At 41.6% G+C, this 19,158-nt stretch overlaps 1 protein-coding gene across 5 annotated transcripts in view; it reads right to left on the reverse strand.

Annotated features, from left to right (window-relative positions):
* KIF5A (kinesin family member 5A) overlaps positions 1-19,158 on the reverse strand; it is a 65,312-nt gene that overhangs the window by 34,823 nt on the left and 11,331 nt on the right. For all 5 annotated transcript variants that reach the window (XM_078384687.1, XM_078384688.1, XM_072991177.2 and 2 more), the window contains exons 2-7: positions 2,529-2,616; positions 2,320-2,393; positions 2,031-2,135; positions 1,335-1,383; positions 987-1,042; positions 184-271 (exon numbers count right to left, since the gene is read on the reverse strand). In XM_078384687.1, the coding sequence (XP_078240813.1) occupies positions 184-271; positions 987-1,042; positions 1,335-1,383; positions 2,031-2,135; positions 2,320-2,393; positions 2,529-2,616 (460 nt within the window). The remainder of the gene's footprint in view (positions 1-183; positions 272-986; positions 1,043-1,334; positions 1,384-2,030; positions 2,136-2,319; positions 2,394-2,528; positions 2,617-19,158) is intronic.

The raw sequence follows: 19,158 nt of genomic DNA on the forward strand, positions 1-19,158 counted from the left end.
AGCGAGACACCACTGTATTATGTTTGTTTGTTTGCTTGTTGCTTACTTAGGCCTATAAGGAAAACAACAAGAACAAATTGCTAAGCACGGAGCCAGTTATAGCATGGCTGGCTGTGCTCGGCTGGATTTACCGACCTACACACTATAATCATTTCCTCCCATTTGCCCATCTTGAGAACTCACTGGTGACAGCCACATGACGGTTGGACTTTCCTTCATCAATAACATCCAGAATCTCTTCAGGGCTGGAGACAAAGCGCTCAGTGCAGCCCTAAAGGGAAAGGGGAGGAAAAGGAGTGTTAGCACAGTATATAGCAGCAACGATTCTGTCTTCTGCTTTCAAGTTCATGCGATCCTGTCACGCTCTGTCCCCCATCTCCTCCCTTCTTGCCATAGGTAAATGTCAAAGGAAGCCGATCATGACAGGCAGGAATCTTCCACTCATGCAATGCTTTAGAAGCCACTGGCAATGGTGCGGCTAAAAAATATTGTAAATAAAAAAAATAATAAATAAATAAAATTTTAATTATACGGAACTGGTTATATCTCTAGTTATCATGAAATCCTGTTGGGTAAATTTACACTGCATGAGTACGATGATATCATCATCCAGTGAGCGAAATCTTCAATTCAATTCAATTAAAATTAAATTTTAAAAAATCTCAAATCCCCACCCTCCTCAAGTTTTGATGTTCTTCTTTGCCCTTGGGAAACCTTTGGGAGTCTTGGGCCTGTTGGTGGTGGAGGACTGGAGACTTTACTATTGAAAAATCTCTGCCGGATCACCACCAACAGTCCTGATCCACAATAGCAGTTCTATTTTGCTTTGTAAAAGAATGTGGTGTATCCAAAAGCAGGTCTCTGAATCTTGCTTTGAATCATGTCGCCATAGTCGGGACTGAAACCTGTATCCTTGGGGCAGAGCACCGGCTATGTGCAATAGCACATGTTATTAATGCATCCTTCCTGTTTCCCAAAATTCTCACCTTCACAAACGGCACACGATTCTTATCCTCATGAACTGACAGGTTGGTCTTGGTCACTGTGGGTGAGGAGAGAAAAAAAGGATTCAGAGAGGGCCCAGTTAATCTAGGGCAGTGGTTTCCAAACACCAGTCCCCAGACATTCTTGGACTGCAACTCCCAGAAGCCTTCACCATTGGTTGTGCTAGCAAGGGCTTCTGAGAGTTGCCTCCAAGAACATATGGGCACCCAAGTTTGGGAACCACTGATCGAGGGAGATACATTTCACTTCAGTTCCCCACCAGCATCACCACCACAGCTAGAGTCCCACCATGTCACCATCTCCCACCAACCCCACCATTAACCTCTCACCATCTAGCAGATCACGGATTTTGTCTAGGTAGATTTCAAAGTAGGAAACCTGTGGAGGAAATGAGAAGACAAATAAATAAAACAGATATAAGAAAGAAGACATCCTTGGATTTCCCTTAGACATCATCCCCATAAACAATGCCTTTCCATTGTGCTCAAGAGGAAGACAAGGAATACAATCTGACCATCCAAAACAACAACAACAACAAAACAAAACACCAGTCCTCAAGGTAGGAACTGTCTCTTTTGTTCATCCTTTAACACCTTCAGGACATTGTACCAATATTTACCAGTAATGATAAACCCTCTATGTACTTTCCCCTGTATATATAACATTGCTCTGGGATGCATAGGTTTTGGGGAAGATTTTTTGAACAATAGCTCTCAGAATCTCCTAATGAGGACACATGTACAGTTCCAGGCATATCAAATAAATACAGTCCAAAAATGTAATTTTCCCAAGCTCCGGAGGTAACACTTTGGAGTTCCTTGGCGAAGCACTGGTTGCCTGCTCCATGAGGTGAATGAAGAAGGGATTCCTGATGATGGAAGACCTGATTCTATTGTTCTTCCTACCCATGTCCTTTGAGGTTCCTCCCCGTTGCACCACCATTTACACAGACAGCTGCTTTGTTGTCGGTACTCACAATTACCTCTGCCCATACCCTGAACTCCATAGTTCTATATATCTCTCACCTTAATGTGGAATTCCAGGTTCTCGTCCATGGAGTAGATGTGGTTGAAGATGTCCTGGGCAATACGCGGGATGATACCCATGAGCTGAGGGTCATGCAGCTTTCCCTGGTGGAACAGAGGTGTCAGCAATAGAGTCCTAAGAGGGATTAATCTCCTATGCACCCCAATGTTCTCCATTTAAGCTTTGACTTTGAGAAGCAAGTTAATGCCCTAGGGTACAGCAGCCAGGCCAACATTTCCCAATCATGGACGGGATTTAAAAAATATGCACTAGGCATCCTCTCCTCACCTCCATGGTGTGAGTCTTTCCTGAAGATGTTTGTCCATAGGCAAAGATGGTTCCATTGTATCCAGCCAGCACATCTGCATGAAAAATGTAGGACAGTAAGACAGAGCACACCTCGGTTCTCACACATCTTCATCTTAGGGCACAGCCCTTCATGTCCTCCTGTGCAAGCCAGTCTCACTAAATACCCACCCTCCTGCCCTCCTACTGACCTTTGACGATCTGCATGGCACAGGCATGGTACACTTGCTCCTGGGTGGTGTTGGGTGGAAAGACACGGTCAAAGACATAAGGCTTTCCCTGGTTTGGGGGAGGGGGGAAGAGAACAAGAAAGGTCAAGGATCAGCTGGGAAAAACTGAAGGCTTGTATGGCATCTCTGCCACCATTATTTCTAACAGCAACCCCGTCATGGCCCCCATCTTCTCCTGCCATAAGCAACCCTCTTCACAGGGCAATGCAGTTCTTCATTCAGTGGGTCTTCCTCCTAAATAAATCTGCACAGGATCAAAACAAAAGGGTACAAAGCTTGTCAATATCTCACTCCATCCCGTTTTTGCTTCTCAAGTTACATACAGGACATCAGATTTTGAAACTGAGATCTGGCAGATTGTGTCTTTAAGCACATTAGGCGTCGGTTTAGGGTAAACTGCTATTGAAATGCACTTGATTCTGATTTATCCTGAATAATTTTGGCTGTTTCATTGCTATGGTTCTGCTCATCTATAGTTTTGTGGTTCATTGTTTTCTGAAGGTGATTGTTATCCATAGGGATGGTCCGTTATGGGATGGATGGAGGGGCATATTATCTTGTGCATTCATACATAAGTACACACCTCTTGCCGCCATTTCTCATTGTTTTCACTGTGAAGGTTCCATGGGACCTGAGTTTCCCTTTGGATAATCTAATTCTCAAGCTGTAGAACATAGAAACTGTTCATTTATATAAGAGGCAAGAACAGCGCAAACCCTTTGGTCCTCAGAGAATTAGCACTGTTTCCAGTTGTTTTTGTTGCTGATGCTGATGCTGCTGTTGTTGTTATTTCAGCAGGAATTGAGGAAACATGTGCAATGGAGTAAAATATGTTACTGATCATTTTTGCAGCTGGAAAAATGCAAGGAAACTTAGACATGCACACTCAAGACAATGGAAAGGAAAATTTCACCAGCAAAACCAGCCCCCCAAAAAATAAAATAAATAAACACACAGAAGCTTTATAAGCTTTTGAGATTATTGTGAATGGAGAAGGCGGAAAAGTGATTAATTTTGGTAAATCTGATACAGTGGGGTCTCTACTTAAGAACGTCCCTACTTAAGAACAATCCAACTTAAGAACAGCTCCATTTGCTAAATTTTGCTTCTACTTGAGAACAGAAATCCAAGATAAGAACAGGAAAAAAACCTTTCCTGCTCTTTTTTTAACCTTAGGTCATCTAGGGAACTAATGCTTCAATGTATGAACGCACCTCTACATAACAAAAAAACATCCAGAACGGATTAATTGGTTTTCAGTCCATTCCTATGGGAAATTTTGCTTCAACTTAAGAACGTTTCAACTTAAGAACACCATTCCAAAACGGATTAAGTTCTTAAGTAGAGGTTCCACTGTAGTTTCTATGGACGGAAAAGAGCAGATACGGATTAAATGGTTTTCAATGCATTCCTATGGGAAATGCAGATTCAACATAAGAACTTTTCAACTTGAGAACCACCTTCCAATACGGATTAAGTTCTGAAGTAGAGACCCCACTGTAAAGCAGCACAAATAGACAAGTTTGTTATTGAAATAAGGCAAATTCATAAATGTATTTTCTCTGTAAAATAGGCAACTCCCCCCCCCAAAAAAACACTACTGACTACGTACTATGAAGGCTGTGCCACTGATACAAAGCATAAGAAAGAAGCAAACCATATTTTGTGTCTGACTCTCCTCTCTCCTCTCCTCTCTCCCCCTTCCTTCCTTCCTTCCTTCCTTCCTTCCTTCCTTCCTTCCTTCCTTCCTTCCTTCCTTCCTTCCTTCCTTCCTTCCTTCCTTCCTTCCTTCCTTCCTTCCTTCCTTCCTTCCTTCCTTCCTTCCTTCCTTCCTTCCTTCCTCCCTCCCTCCCTCCCTCCCTCCCTCCCTCCCTCCCTCCCTCCCTCTCTTTCTCTCTTTCTTTCTGTGGGTTGTCTGATGGGCATTTATGGAGCCAGAGAATAGGGTTTTTGAATCATAAATACAGTGTTTATCACCATTCCAAATACCATGCTGTGCTAATAGCTCTTGAGGAAGGCAAACAGCATGACAATGCTTTGAGGTCACGCCTTAGTTTTATTCTGCACACATATCCTTCACACAGAGACCTACTTTTCCCAGAAGGTTCAAGCTGTGAAATCATGAAAAGATATTCCAGAGTTCTCTCTAGAAAAGTAGCTCTCATTCACCAGATTCAATAGTCCCATTCAAGCATTATATCCTCAAAACATGAAGGGTTCCAACTGTGATGGGAACATGGCGACAACATGCAGAGAAGCCTATTGTGACAAATCCCTCCGCAACTGGATGCCAGTCAGGCTTTTGCAGGATGAGCACGCATGTCCGAAACAACACTTGCACCTTTAAGAGTGTTTGGCTGGACATGCCTACAGAACGCGCACAATAAGGAACCATGATAAAGCTCTGTAGTATAAATGGCAGTCTGCACCCCTAGTTCTTCCCAGACACATCAGGAAGAGATGGCAGAAACAGCCTTCCATAAACTGGTACCTTTCAAATATGTTGGACTAGAACTCCCCATCAGCCCAAGGCAGGATGGCCTATAGTCAGTGATGATGGGAGATGTTGCCTCAGGTATCTGGATGGATGAGACTGAAGTGCTGCCATACCACAAAGTGTCCTTCAAGGAGCCTGCATGAGGAATACTTAATTTCTTTCTCCACTAGCTTCGTTTTGAGACTGTTCCGTGAAGAGGGAGCTGTCCAAGTGCTGGATTTATTTCAGTGCAGTTTTGGTGGCAATCTTCTCAGCCCTTTAGAAACCAAACCACTGTGGATTGTTCCAGCCCAGTGTTTTGGGGCAGAATAATCTGAGCCTGAAGGAAACCTGTGAAGCAACTTCTTTTTTTAAAAAAAATCTGAGAATCTAAGCTGGAACTGCACCAGAGAGTTAGGATAAGTAAGAAAGCTAAACAGTGTCCAAAAAAAACCCCACATAGGGACAGATTGGCTTCTTCTTTGGCAGCAGCTGACAAGCCTTGGACACACAGCTTGTCATTCGTTGTATAGGAGGATGCTTTTCCATCAGCACAAATATATCTGTGGCCAAGTCTATTATTGGAACACCTTGAGCACAACAAGTGCTCCAACTTGCCACTGTTCCACTCACACAATGTTGCAAGCACACAACCCTCGGCACCTTTAGCAAAATGCTGTATCTCACTCTCTGTCACCTGCCTCCTTATTTTATCACATCACTAGGATACAGAATTACACCTTGCGGATCTATTTTGGGGGCAAAACTGTCTTTAAATAAATCTGAGAAAGAAGGTCAAAGAGGGGCTAGAAAAATGTGAAGTGATATCCTTTAATTTTTCCTTTGATCTGCTGCACCATCATCTTGAAACAGATCAGTATTGTCAGTTGCATATGAGACAACCACCAAACTAGAGGCAAATTTAAGATTAAAATTCCACTGTAGCTGACTAGCGTGGGACCAACTCTGCTGCATTATTTATACATAATTAAGAGAGTTTCTTTTTTTAACATCCTTGTTAATTAAATCCTTGCACAAGGAAAAATTGCCCATTACAGATAGGCAAGGATGTTGGCCGCTGAATCCAGATAAATTGGTCTACAATTAAGATATATTTTAGGGGCTCTAATTAGTTTTAAACCCACTCCTCTGAATAGTTATAGCAACAAAGGAGAAGCTAAGCATACCATTATTGGTGAGGCCAAGCAACTATTCCTTCTTCAAGCAAAGATGGTCCTCTGGACCCATGACGAAGAAAAAATCAGATTCACAGTCAGACATTACCTTTAGTTTGCTCAACACTAAGTCATAGGATTATGAATGCTGAAGTTGCTGTTTTGTGACATTTGGTTGGTCCTTATTCAATTCATGGCTCTGTTGTGCATTTTGGAATCATCTTTCTTCATTAGTCCCTGTTTCGCTTCATGTATCCTTGCAGTCTCTTGTGGAATGATGAAGGGTTAGCTCAGGGGAAGAGCACATACTTTGCATGTAAAGAGTCAATGTCTAACCTCTTCCAGTAGGGAGGCCACTGCCAGACAGTGTCAACAATGCAGATGGGACAATGGTTCGATCAATATAAAGCAGCTTTAATGCAACTGGCTAGATTCTTGTAATAAATCCAACAGTTCAGCATGTCCCTATAGCTTACACGGACTGTGCTAGAACTGAATAGTAGGGAAAGAAGCTATGTATTAGTAGAGCAATTAGCTTCTCCTTGCTTTAAATCCTACCACTTAAAGGTACTGTAAAGTGAAAGATCTCTATTTTTTAAATCTCACCCTTCTCTGAAATATAACAGCACACACAAAATGTATCCCAAAACTTGCCACATTCTGTCACTTTAATACAGACAAAGCTTCTCATTTTGTCTTCTTCTTCCCCTATTAGCTATGGAAACCCAGTTCAGTCTTCACTTTGATGTCTGAGATTTCACGAAGCGTTGCCCATGCATTTTCCCAGTCGTAACAACAATGCTGGAAAATGGTGTGTGACTGGGTGGACATAGGTTGGGCTGTGAATGTGCTCATAATAGCGCATTCTCCACTCAGAATTGAATTCAGCATCAGTATGGCATGACTCCTGAAAGGTGGAACATACACATCTTTGGGACTGTAGCCTATGAGTGCTCTGTGAGAAGACAAATATCTTGTTGTTTCCTTTTTAATTTCCTGGATTTCCAAGGGGAATATCATCCTGATCTATACTGTTACACAGGGTCAGAACTAAGCCTCTCTAGAAATGCACTCCCCTAGTGTTCTTTTGCACAGAAAAGAGGCACACACCCCAAGAACACAGTCCGGATGCTATTTCTTTTCTCAGCCACCAGAAGGAGTATCTGGCCACCACGCTGCTGAAATAATGCTCATTCACAGAAAAGGCAGACATGGGTCCTATACATCCTTCTTCAAACAAGCAATAGTGCTAGACTACAGCTCTCATGATCCCCCTCTTGACTTGAGACAATTAGGTTTGTAGTATAATATATCTGAACAGCGCCAAGTTTGGGAAGGCTGCTCTAGATCGCTCAAGTTACAGAGACATTATTTTAAAAAAACCAAACAGCCTACAATTTATGAACAAAATGCTTTATTTGCATTCATTGCAACAAAATTGCACTACTGTATATTGCAAGAAATCAATTGGCACTGCCTCCTTGCAGCCCTAGCTCTCCACTTCACTATGAGAAAAGCTAAGAGTACATAGATTTTTCACTAATTTTCCTGTGAGCCTTGTGGTACATGTGCTACAATCTCACTTTCCCCTACCAAGATTCTCTACTATACAAGGTTCCACATAAACCACAAATGCATCTTTGCAGGTCTCAGAAACCAGGTACCTAAAACAATTGTACTGATTTAAAAATAGAACTAGCACCCATAACTGCAAATGGAGCTCCCTTCTTTCATTACAAGATACATCTTCATGAATAAAATTCTGGGGGCAATTAGTAGAGGAGAACTATTTACAGCCTTGAACTTTCTCAGATTACCACCCGCCTGGTCATTGCTGGAGACAAAAGACAGAAATTGTTTGGATGCTTTTTAACCCAAGATGAAAATAATCTTATAGATCAATGCTTCAAAGCTACAGTGCCTTATATTAAAGGGTGGCCAAAACCCTATTCTGTACACTCACTGGTGTAAAACAAGCAGTGCAGAGCGTAATGGCAAATTGTTGCTAGCTGAGGATTCGGCATAGACATTTGCTGTTGCACTCAACTCCTGTGACTCAGGTGTGCAACAGCAAATGCTGGCACTGGCTCCTTAACTTGCAGCCATTTGCTGCTCACATTTATGCCAGTTATGTTACAGAAGTGTAAAATAGAATTTTGGCCATTATTTTCTTCATCTTCACAGCTGCCCAGTGGGAAAGTTCAGTGATCCTGTTTTTAATAGAAAGGTCTACAGTAGATACCTGTCCTTATTCCAAGAATGTGTTTGCTAGAAATGGCTAGCATATAAATCTGCTATTCATTACTCATTGGGTAGTGATGCCAACTATGCTGATCTATTGGTTCCCTATACCAGTGGTCCTCAGCCTTGGACCTCCAGATGTTCTTGAACTATAACTCCCAGAAGCCTTCACCACCACCTCTGCTGGCCAGGATTTCTGGGAGTTGAAGTCCAAGAACATCTGGAGGCCCAAGGTTGGGGACCAATGCCCTATACAGTAGATATGCAGATTGTGTGCCCCTGTGTCCTTGGCCCAAGATGCACCTGAATGTTTGGGGAAAGAATCTTATCTTTTAGTATGTTTATGTGTAGCCTTCCTGGGCCCTGATATATGGCCTTCACTCTCCCGGCTCCCTGGTGTGAATGTTTTGGCCTGTCATCCCTGGTTTCCTCCGGCCTGCATTCCAGGACCAGGCCGTCCACCAGGTCAAAAGGAGGATGGGCAAAAAGAAAGTGTTACAGTGACATTCTATACAATGTGTGAATGTTCCTCTATTTGCCTGAGCTATGTGTGAATGTTCCTGGGCCTAGTTTCTCTGAGGCCTGTGTTTTCTCTGCTAAGGGTTATACTAAAACCTAATTTGATTCTGCTCCAGTATCAGTTCCAATTAGAATTGTTGCATTCCAGTCCCCCAGCCCCCTGCTACCAAATACTCATTACTGTGTGAGTATAGCCCTCCCAAACCCTTTAATATGTGAATTGGGACAAGAAAATATTTAAAGTCTTTGTAATTGCCCTGTACATCTGGATTTTTTTTTTTTTTTTTTTTTTTTTTTTTTTTTTTTTTTTTTTTTTGCTACTAGGTATTGGCAGATGGTTGGGAGGGTGGGTGGGGGCATGTAAAGGCACCAAAGGTACTGATCCCCCTAGCCCTCTGATGTGGTATGCAATATCCTATTGAAGTATGATTTGGCTGACAATCTGGTCACCTCCTCTGGAATGGGAGCAAGCAGGGGAAGCAGCCATCTTGTCCATTTACCTCAGAGAGAAAAATGTCTGTTCCTTGTGCCATACAAGCGCTTTGGCTAACAAAATCTGAGCTCAGCTCTCTTTGTTCTGTTTCCAAGAGTTCATCTACTCTGCCACACTCATTCTGAGGTGTAATTGGTTTTTTTTAAGAGAGCACTAATGGAAGGACATGAAAACAGAGAGAGTTCCTGCTAGATGAGGTTCTCTCTCGTCTCTTCTTTATAGCTTGAAGACATACCACCCACAATTCAAGATATCAATTGAAAACAGTGATGATTGCTCTGACTTTTAAGAAATATGTTTAGTAGCAAAGGGGGGGGGTAGAGATGTTGTGCAGTTGCCTTAACTCTGTCAGTAATATCTGCCTGTGAAGGGAGAAAGCATCATACTCAAATCTAGGCTTGGAACCAGTATAAAATAAGTCTGAAGTACAATTAACATGTTCTGTTGAAAAGACACGGGCAAAAAGCTGCATTCCCAATATTTTTACCAGTGCAGCGAACCAGGGCTGTTAATCACAGACTATTAGGATAATTTGGAGGTCACTCATAGGATTGCCATAAGTCATAGGTGACCTAACAGCACATAAAAGCAACAGGCAAAAATTTGGACCTCTGGATGGTTTGTTTGTTTGTTTGTTGGGACTTTTAACTCCCAGAAACCTGAGCCAGTATGGTTAATGATAGGGGACTGTGGGTGTTGTAGTGCAAAGCACTTATAAAGGACCAGAGGTTCTGCACCTCTGATTCAGACCATGCTAATCTAGAGCCTTTCTATTCTCTATTAAGGCCAAGCAGCCCCATTCCCAAGGAGCTCCCTACAAGCCTCAAGCCTGGATCAAGGACATTTCCAATTTAAGCCCTTGAATGCCCAACAGCCATTTTGCTACTTGTGTAGCAAATCTGTATGCACTTTTTAAAATTCAAAGCTGTACACTCAGTTCAACACTACCTAAGGGATGAGAGCATTAGGATTAATTAGGGTAGCAGCTGGGGAAGCTCTCTCTCTCCTGCTCCTTAGGGCTTCTGGCACTTGCTTACATTTCAAGCAGAAGTGGTAAGGGAAGGAACATGAAATACCCAATTTGGTTAATAATCACTAAAATGTGAATAAACGCTTAGGATACTGACAATAATCCAATTTCCCCAGGGATGTTTTGAAAGCAATGAGATCATACAGGGTTTGAGTCCTGCAACATCTTGAAGACCAACACATTTATTATGGCTGAAGCCAGCTATCCCTGATATGTAGAAGAATCATAGAATCATGAAGTTGGAAGGGGCCTATAAGGCCATCGAATCCAACCCCCTGCTCAGTACAGGACTCCAAATCAAAGGAGATCTGCCAGGTCGTTGCCTAAGTTTTTCTTGAATGCCCCCAGTGTTGGACCACTCACCACCTCTCAAGGTAAGTGGTTCCATTGCCATACTACTCTTAACAGTTAGGAGGTTTTTCCTGATATTCAACCAAAATTTGACTTCCTGTAACCTGAGCCCATTGTTGTGTTTCCTGCACCCTGGGATGATTGAGAAGAGAGGCATCCTTCTTGAAGTGTGGTATCCAGAACTAGACACAGTACTCAAGGTGAGGCCTAATCAGTGCTGAACAGAGGGGAAGTACTGTAATAATTCATGGGTTTTGGAGACTATATTTCTGTTAATGCAGCCTACAGCAACATCACACTGTTGGTTCCTATTCAGCTTGTGGTCAGCAATAATTCCAAGACCCTTCTCATTTGTAGCATTGAGCCAAGCATCCCCATCTTGTAACTGTTTGGTTTTTTTCCCCTAGGTATAGAACTTTGCACTACCTCACACGGTGTTGTGAGGATGGAGGAAAGAGGTCTTATATGCCAGTTTGTTCCCCTTGAAAGAAACATGGGATATAAATATAACTAATAAACTAAACGTCACAACTGGGCTAAGCAAACACTAGACAAAAATGGCTGTGAATTGGAAAGATTTAAATGTGGTGGGTCAGTTAATATACTCCTCTGCTTTCATCACTGATTTTTGTTTTTTGTTTGGCAGAGGGAAAGTGGGAAGAGGTCTCTGTCTCAAGAAGATTACAGTGTAGATGCTGATAGTGAGGACAGACAACAGAAGAAGTGAATGGAGAGAGAGGCTAACAAACAACAGACTGAAGTGCTGATGGAAGCAGAGCAGAGCAAGGGGGAACATAAGTAAAGGCACTCACATGAGCTTAAGCTTTGTTTCATCCGAGGATGAGAACTAAAGGGTTTATTCTTTTTACTTGATTACATGTTTTTTTTATCCTGCTTGCAAATCCACCCATTACCAAAAGGCTTAACAAACACATTAAAACATTGTAATCAATAAAAAAGGTCAATACTATAAAAAGTAAGACAGTCCATGCAAAGGGCAGCTGAAATATAGAATAAACTGTAAAAACAGCTGAGGAATGTAGCATAAAAATAATTAATTTGGTCAGAGGATTAAGAATCAGTTAAAACTGGGAGAATAAAAAATGGTTTTGCCTGTCACCAAATACATAACCAAGCAGACACCAGATGATACTCTCTGGAGAGTAGAAATCTCCAGGGAGATTTATGATGTCTAATCATATTATGATCTAATTATGATGTCTTATCTCAGATTGCATGAGCACCCACAGGAAGGTCTCCCAAGGCAATACTGTATTAATATACCATAAGGTAAATGTAGAGGCAGGTGATCCTTCAGCAACCCTGATTCTAAGCTGTACAAAGTTTAAACAGTAAGTATTAGCACTCTGAATTGTGCTTTGAAATGGGCCAACGGACAAAGCAGCTGTTTGAAGCACAGATGAGACAGGATCCCAATGGTCAAACCAGTTAGTTGCTTAGAAGCTATATTTTGAACTAATAACAGCTTCCAGACAATCTTCAAGGAAGCCTCTTATACAACACATTGCAGTAGTCAAATCTAGTTGTCATGGATGGAGGAATGTGGATGGGCAAACGTCAGGCTCTCAAGATCTTTCTTTCTAGCTGTTGCGTTGTAGTTGTTGTTATGTGCCATCATGTCAGAACTGGCGTATAGTGACCCAAACAAGCCTTCCAAGGTAAGTGACATTTAAGGAGTGGCTTTACCAGTTCCACTCCCCCAGTGAGGGATACAAACCCAGCTCTTTGGAATCCTACGTAGTCCATCATACCATCCACTACACCACACTGGGTACTGCTTTTCCCAGCTAGAACCATAACATCCATCCTCTCTCCACAGTCAGGTACAAGATAGTGTTTCAGTAGATAAAAATTGTAATGCTGAGCGCGTGCCAGAAATCAGCTTGCAGTCCCATCAAACAAAAATCACACTTTCCGTTTCAGACTTTTAATTGCTACAGCTTGTGGCCTCCACCCTAGGTTATATGCATTACTCATGAGTTATATGTTAATGTGATTGTGAGATGGTGCCAAAGAGGCTGCTAAAGAGGTGGGGCCTGGGAGGAGGAGTTCAGTTAGAGTCAATCTGAGTCTGGAATCAGAGAGAGAAGGATAGTTTGGGGGGTCTGAGGAATAATTAAAGTGTAATCTGTGATAATTAATATAGAAGGTTAATATTGATGATTGATGAATCTTGAAGAATGTGCTTATAATTATTCCAGAAACCATCTGTAATTAATAAACTTGTTCTGTTGAAACGTCAGTACTGGATGGACCTTCGTCTTTTCTAAGTAAATTAAGTTGATAAAAGAGATCAACTGGTGGCAGCATATCAGAGGGCGTGCTGAGGTACCTTGTGAGCTCTGTGTTTGGGGAAACAAGCAGGGGCCATGAGGGCGATCGCCACAATTAGCGTGCAGCGGTGGGATACAAAACAATCCAGTAAAGCCAGAGTTTGAAAATGAATATTTTTTTTTTGAGTCGTGGGTACCTTTTTATTCAGAGGTCTGTGATGAAGAAGTGGGTGACCTGCCAGAGCTTTTGCGGAAAAGCTTAGTGGCAGGGCTTCTGATCCCAGATCTGGGCGGACTAAAGATAACAACTCTAAGGGGGGGGGGGGGAATCCTGTTTATTTCCTCAGGATTTGAGACACCCAGTGGCTAGCTTAAAATCAAAGGCTCTGAGAGAAGGGAGTGCTGCTGGATAAAAGCGGAAGCCAGAAGTCAAAGCAGATTTGAGGTAATAGGAAAATAACAGCAGAGTCTTGAGAAATAAAATTGTTTTGGTCTGAGAGTAAGAAAAACTCAGACATAAACACAGTAACTAAAATGTTGTTAGCAGGAGAACATCCAGAGAGAGCTGCTGAGTGAAGCAACAACATAGTTACTGGAATTAAAAGCAGAAAGACAGGTCCTTTTAAGACTAATTAACTCAGATTTAAACATGCCACCCAAACATAACCAAAAAGGGAATCGTGAGGCAAAAAGTTTACCTCAAGAGGTAGAGGGAAATGGAGACCCTTTAACTCCAAGGGAACAGGAGGAGACTGATGAGGGTGCCTCAGAGAGACAAAGGGATCTAAGCTCCCAAGGTTTTGAAAAATGGAAATTGGAACAGGAATTCAGGCTTAAGGGACTACAGCTCAAAGTTGAACAAGAGGCCAGACAAAAGGAAATTGAAATTAGAGAAAAAGCCACAGCTGAAGAGAAAGCTAAGGAGCTAGAGCTCAGGGAACTAGAAATCAGAGAAAAGGAGAGGGCTGAGGCCAGACAAATAGAATTAAAACAAATGGAATTTCAAATAAAGATAAAAAGATTGGAAATTGCTGCTCAAAACAATAATAGTAATAATAACGACAATTCTAGTGAGAGAAATCTCTCAAAAATCAACCTAAAGAAATTTCCCCAATAAAGGAAAGGAGATTGCCCAGAATCTTTCCTCATTTCATTTGAGAGAGCATGTTGGGACTTTGATATTAAAGATGATGAAAGAATGATAGTGTTAAGATCACAAATAAGTGGAGATTTAGCTGAGTTTTATTCTCAGATGCTTCTAGAGCAAGCTAGAGATTTTGAGGCATATAGAAAGATGGTATATTCAAGATTTGGCATCAATGTAGAACACCTGAGAAGAAAATTTCATTCCCTTACCAAAAAGCCTAAAGAATCTTATTCCCAGTTAGGGGCTAAATTGGGTCAATGTTTGGAGAAACGGATGGAACGGGAAAATGTCACTTCTCTAGAACAGATGAAAAATGTGATTGGGTTAGAACAATTTTATTCCATTTTGCCTGGGGAATTGCATTATTTAGTCAAAGATAAAAATCCTAAAAATTTATTGCAAGCATCAGACAGTGTTATAAGTGTGGTGAGTTTGGCCATATTAAATCAAATTGTATGGGGGGAAAATGGAAAAGATGATAGTCAGACCAAAAAAGTTTACTGTGTAAAACCTGTGGAAGCCATTGAAGGAGGCTGTAACAATGGTTCTGTCTCCATGGCAACTAGCATGACAGAAAATTCTGATCTGCCACTAGCCAGAGTCGTTCAGTGTTTTCTTATAAAGGCAGATAATATTTTATTACAGAACCCTGGTGAGAAAATTCTTATTAATGAGAAGTCTTATGTGGGGGTTATTGATACCTGTTCCCACATAACCCTGTGTCATCCTGATGTGGTTCCTAAAGAACAAATACTTCCAAACTAAACTGTGATAATCAAGGGAATAAATTCTATGCCAGTGATTTCACCTATGGCTAAAGTAAAGATAAACTATAGAGACTGGGTTGGAATTTGGGATGTGGCAATTTCTGATCAAATTCCAGCACCTTGTTTGTTCAGGCTAGATCTCACTAAGCATATACAGAGTGCTTTTGGAGTAACATGTTCCCTGGGAGAGCAGTTAACAATCCCTGAGTAAAAAATGGAATCCCTAACCTGTGAATCAAACCAGGATGCCTCAGTTTAGAGGAAAACCCTGAGGTAGCGGAAATGGCCGAGGAGGTCATATTGAACAACCCTAATAATACTTCCTGTATTGAGGAGCAGAATACAAATGATTGTATTAGAACACCTAATGAAAATTCCATTTCACTGACCCCTGAACAACCGGAGAGGTTTATAGCTGATAAAAACCTGACATACAGAGAAGTTTTAAAAACACCTCATAAGGATGAAGAGGGACCTCTCAAACAGCTAATTGTCCAGGTAAAATACAGGGAAGAGTCCTTAGAAGTATCAGAGCCAAGCTTGAGGGGTACTCATGGAAAGGAGAAAGGCTTGTATGAGGCCCAGGAAAGTGCATTTATTTCTGAGGACAAAGTAGTGGGGCTGAGACCCATAGAGGAGAGTAAATTGCCTTTAGTAGGGTCAGAACCTATAGATTTATTGCCACAGCACTGGAGGGCTAAGGAGTCTCAACGCTTTGCAGCTGCAAAAGCACTTCAAACCTTGCAAGGCAAACCCCTACCTAACAAACCAAAGAATAAAGAAATAGAACCAGATGAAAAGTTCAGTGCATCTAAAATAAACCCGGTGTTTGATATTGCACTTAAAATAAACCTGCCTGTGGATCTGGAGGTGACTCAGGATAGTGGTCCCCCACATAGGGAAAACTTTGCAACAAAAGTACCTGTGGGTGAATTTGTGGGTGAGGAAGAAGGCGTAAACAATAAGCTCTCAAAGAAGGATGCATCCGTAGATGTTCTGGAGGAGGAGAAGCAACTGCCTACCCTTTCCCCAGCTGAGAAAGTGAAGCCACGAGCCAGAAAGGAAGCAGGCTTCACCTGGAAAAGGTGAGCGGAGGAAATCCAGAGGATGTCAGAGTGCCCGATGACTGCCAGTCAACAGAAGGGAGTGCGGATTACAAGATCTACCTTTGTTGTGTTGGACTACGACCAGGGGTACACAATCTGTGTGGATGCATCGAGCATTGGACTTGGAGTGGTGCTGTGCCAAGCGGATGACAGTGGGAACCTGCAAGACTTTGACTTTGTAATCCATAGCATAAAAGGGACTCAGAGTGTGGATGCTGATACCTTGCCTCGAAAGCCAAATGACTAATGGGTGGATAAACAAAGTTTGTAATGTATTAAATGTTCCAAACTATCCTTCTCTCTCTGATTCAAGATTCAGATTGACTCTAACTCCTTCTCCCAGGCTCCGCCTCTTCAGCAGCCCCTTTGGCCCCACCTCACAATCACATTAAAATATAAGTCATGAATAATGCATATAACCTAGGGTGGACGCCACCAGATCCATCTGATGGATAGATCTGGTGGACTGGCCATCTCATGAGAAGAGAAGACTCCCTGGAAAATACCCTGATGTTGGGAAAGTGTGAAGGCAAGAGGAGAAGGGGGACGACAGAGGATGAGATGGTTGGACAGTGTCATCGAAACTACCCACATGAATTTGACCAAACTCCGGGAGGCAGTGGAAGATAGGAGGGCCTAGCGTGCTCTGCTCCATGGGGTTATGAAGAGTTGGACACAACTAAACAACTAAGTAACAACAACAACAATTAAATGTTCTGTTTGTGTATAGTTATGAAAAATGATTAAAATGCAAAGTGTGGATGGTGAGTAGCCTTACTGATGTGGAGGTAATGTAAAGTAAATTGTATTAATGTAAGTAATGCTAGACTGAGGTTGGTATGTCTTTATAAATGCAAAGGTGATGCAATGCAATTGGCATTAATGTGGTTAATGCAAATGTTTTATCTATATTGTTTTAAATGTTTAAAGTGGTAAGTTTGATTTGGTAAACATAATAATAGAGAGAGAATGGTATTATAAGGTATGCATAAATGGTAAGTTATTGTTATACTTGCATGTACTAGTTGTTTGTTTATAAGGGCAAACTGCTAGGTTTCCCCTCTTAAACAAACATATTTAAGGGGGGACGAATGTGGTGTCCACCCTAGGTTATATTCATTATTCATGAGTAATATGTTAATGTGATTGTGAGGCGGGGCCAAAGAGGCTGCTGAAGAGGCGGAGCCTGGGAGAAGGAGTTCAGTTAGAGTCAGTCTTGAGTCTGGAATCAGAGAGAGAAGGATAGTTTGGGGGTCTGAGGCGTAATTCGTTAGAGTGTAACCTGTGATAATTACTATAGAAGGTTAATATTGATGATCGACGAATCTTGAAGAATGTGCTTATGAATTATTCCAAAAACTTGTTCTGTTGAAACGTCAGTACTGTACTGGATGGACCTTCATCTTTTTAAAGTAAACTAAGTTGATAAAAGAGATCAACTGGTGGCAGCGTATCAGAGGGCATGCTGAGGTACCTTGTGAGCTCTGTGTTTGGGGAAACAAGCAGGGGCTACGAGGGCGGTCACCACACAGCTTAATGTGTGCGTATATATGTGTGCATGTGTCACTGTTTGTTGTTGCCACTGTTAAACAAATTGGAGTAAGAATCATTGTTATACTGCATATCACTAAGAGGTCTTCCAGTAGAGCCGTTTCTATCAGCTTATTTCTTATATATATGATACTCCAGTAAAAAAATAATAAGGAAGACATTTATTTTCTCTCGCTGGGCTCTTCTACATGGGGCAAAAGCACTGCCATAGTTGGTTGTGCTTGGTCCCACTTCATGAAGGAGAATGGGGCTTAACAGAATTTGTCTCTAGATTTTATTGTGAAAAACTCACATCTTTGAAAAAATGCTTCTTTCCTGTACTTTTGCCCTTTTTGGAGGAGCCCTCAAACAAGAACAGGCACATGAAACCTCTAACATCACCTGGCGACTAAACCGTATGCTGGCACTATCCAATCGATGTTTAAGAAAAGGCTTTGCAAAAAAAGAGAGAGAGGTAGAGGTGGGGGGGGAGCTGGTTTTTAAAAGAGATGAGAAGGCAGAGAAATAGCACAGGTTCTCAAATAACAGGTTGGGAACTGATTTGGTGAACATATCCAGTTATATAGTGTTTCTCGCAAACAGCACCTAAAAGAAATTTGTTCAGTGGTTATTCTCAACGCGATTCTTCTCTGTGAATTAAATTAAGTGATTGAATTCCTGTTCCGTAATTTACTCTGAACAAAGCTGATGATGTCATTAGCCATGGCAATTTTTAATTTTTTTAAAAAAAATCTGAATCCTCCTCCCCACCTCCACAAGTCCTAAGGTTCCCATGGGATCCCTTTGGTCACTGAGAAACCATTGGGAGCCATGGGATAGAGTCTTTAATTGACTAGTCTTTTATAAAATTGCCAGAACGATATTGCTACCTATAGCAGCTGTCATACATTAAAGATTCTCTCTCTCTCTCTCCATCCTGTGCCCCCACAATGGCTTCCCCAAGAAGGGATCCCAGGGAAGACTCATGACCTTCCAGCGGGTGGAGAATCGGAAACGTTTCATTTCTGAAAAACCACCACATCAATCTTATGCAGCATAACACAGGGTTTTAGGCAATATTAAAGTTAAGTTAGGTTAAGTTACAAAATAATACAGATAAATAATTTTATTTACTAGCAACAGGAAATATTTGTTGCCAAATTTGGAAGGGGGGGGGGAATCAGTTGTCATTTATCCATTTGTAATCTATAAAAACACAGGTTGCAGTTAATATGATTAGCTTGGCATATGCATTTTAAAAATGTTTTGAGGACTTTGGGAGAAACGCTTAAAATGTCTGGCAAATATGGAATATTAGTTCACTTCTTACACAGTTGAATCAAGCTGTTGATTTAAATATTTTAGTATGTAACATAAATAATAGAAGAGGAAAATATAGAATTGGCAGGGAAGTGGAGGGAGAAGGAAGACAGCGCATGCAGGACAAGAATTCTTGAGAGGA

This window comes from Pogona vitticeps, chromosome 2, assembly GCF_051106095.1.
Source record: "Pogona vitticeps strain Pit_001003342236 chromosome 2, PviZW2.1, whole genome shotgun sequence".
NCBI classification, from domain to species: domain Eukaryota; kingdom Metazoa; phylum Chordata; class Lepidosauria; order Squamata; family Agamidae; genus Pogona; species Pogona vitticeps.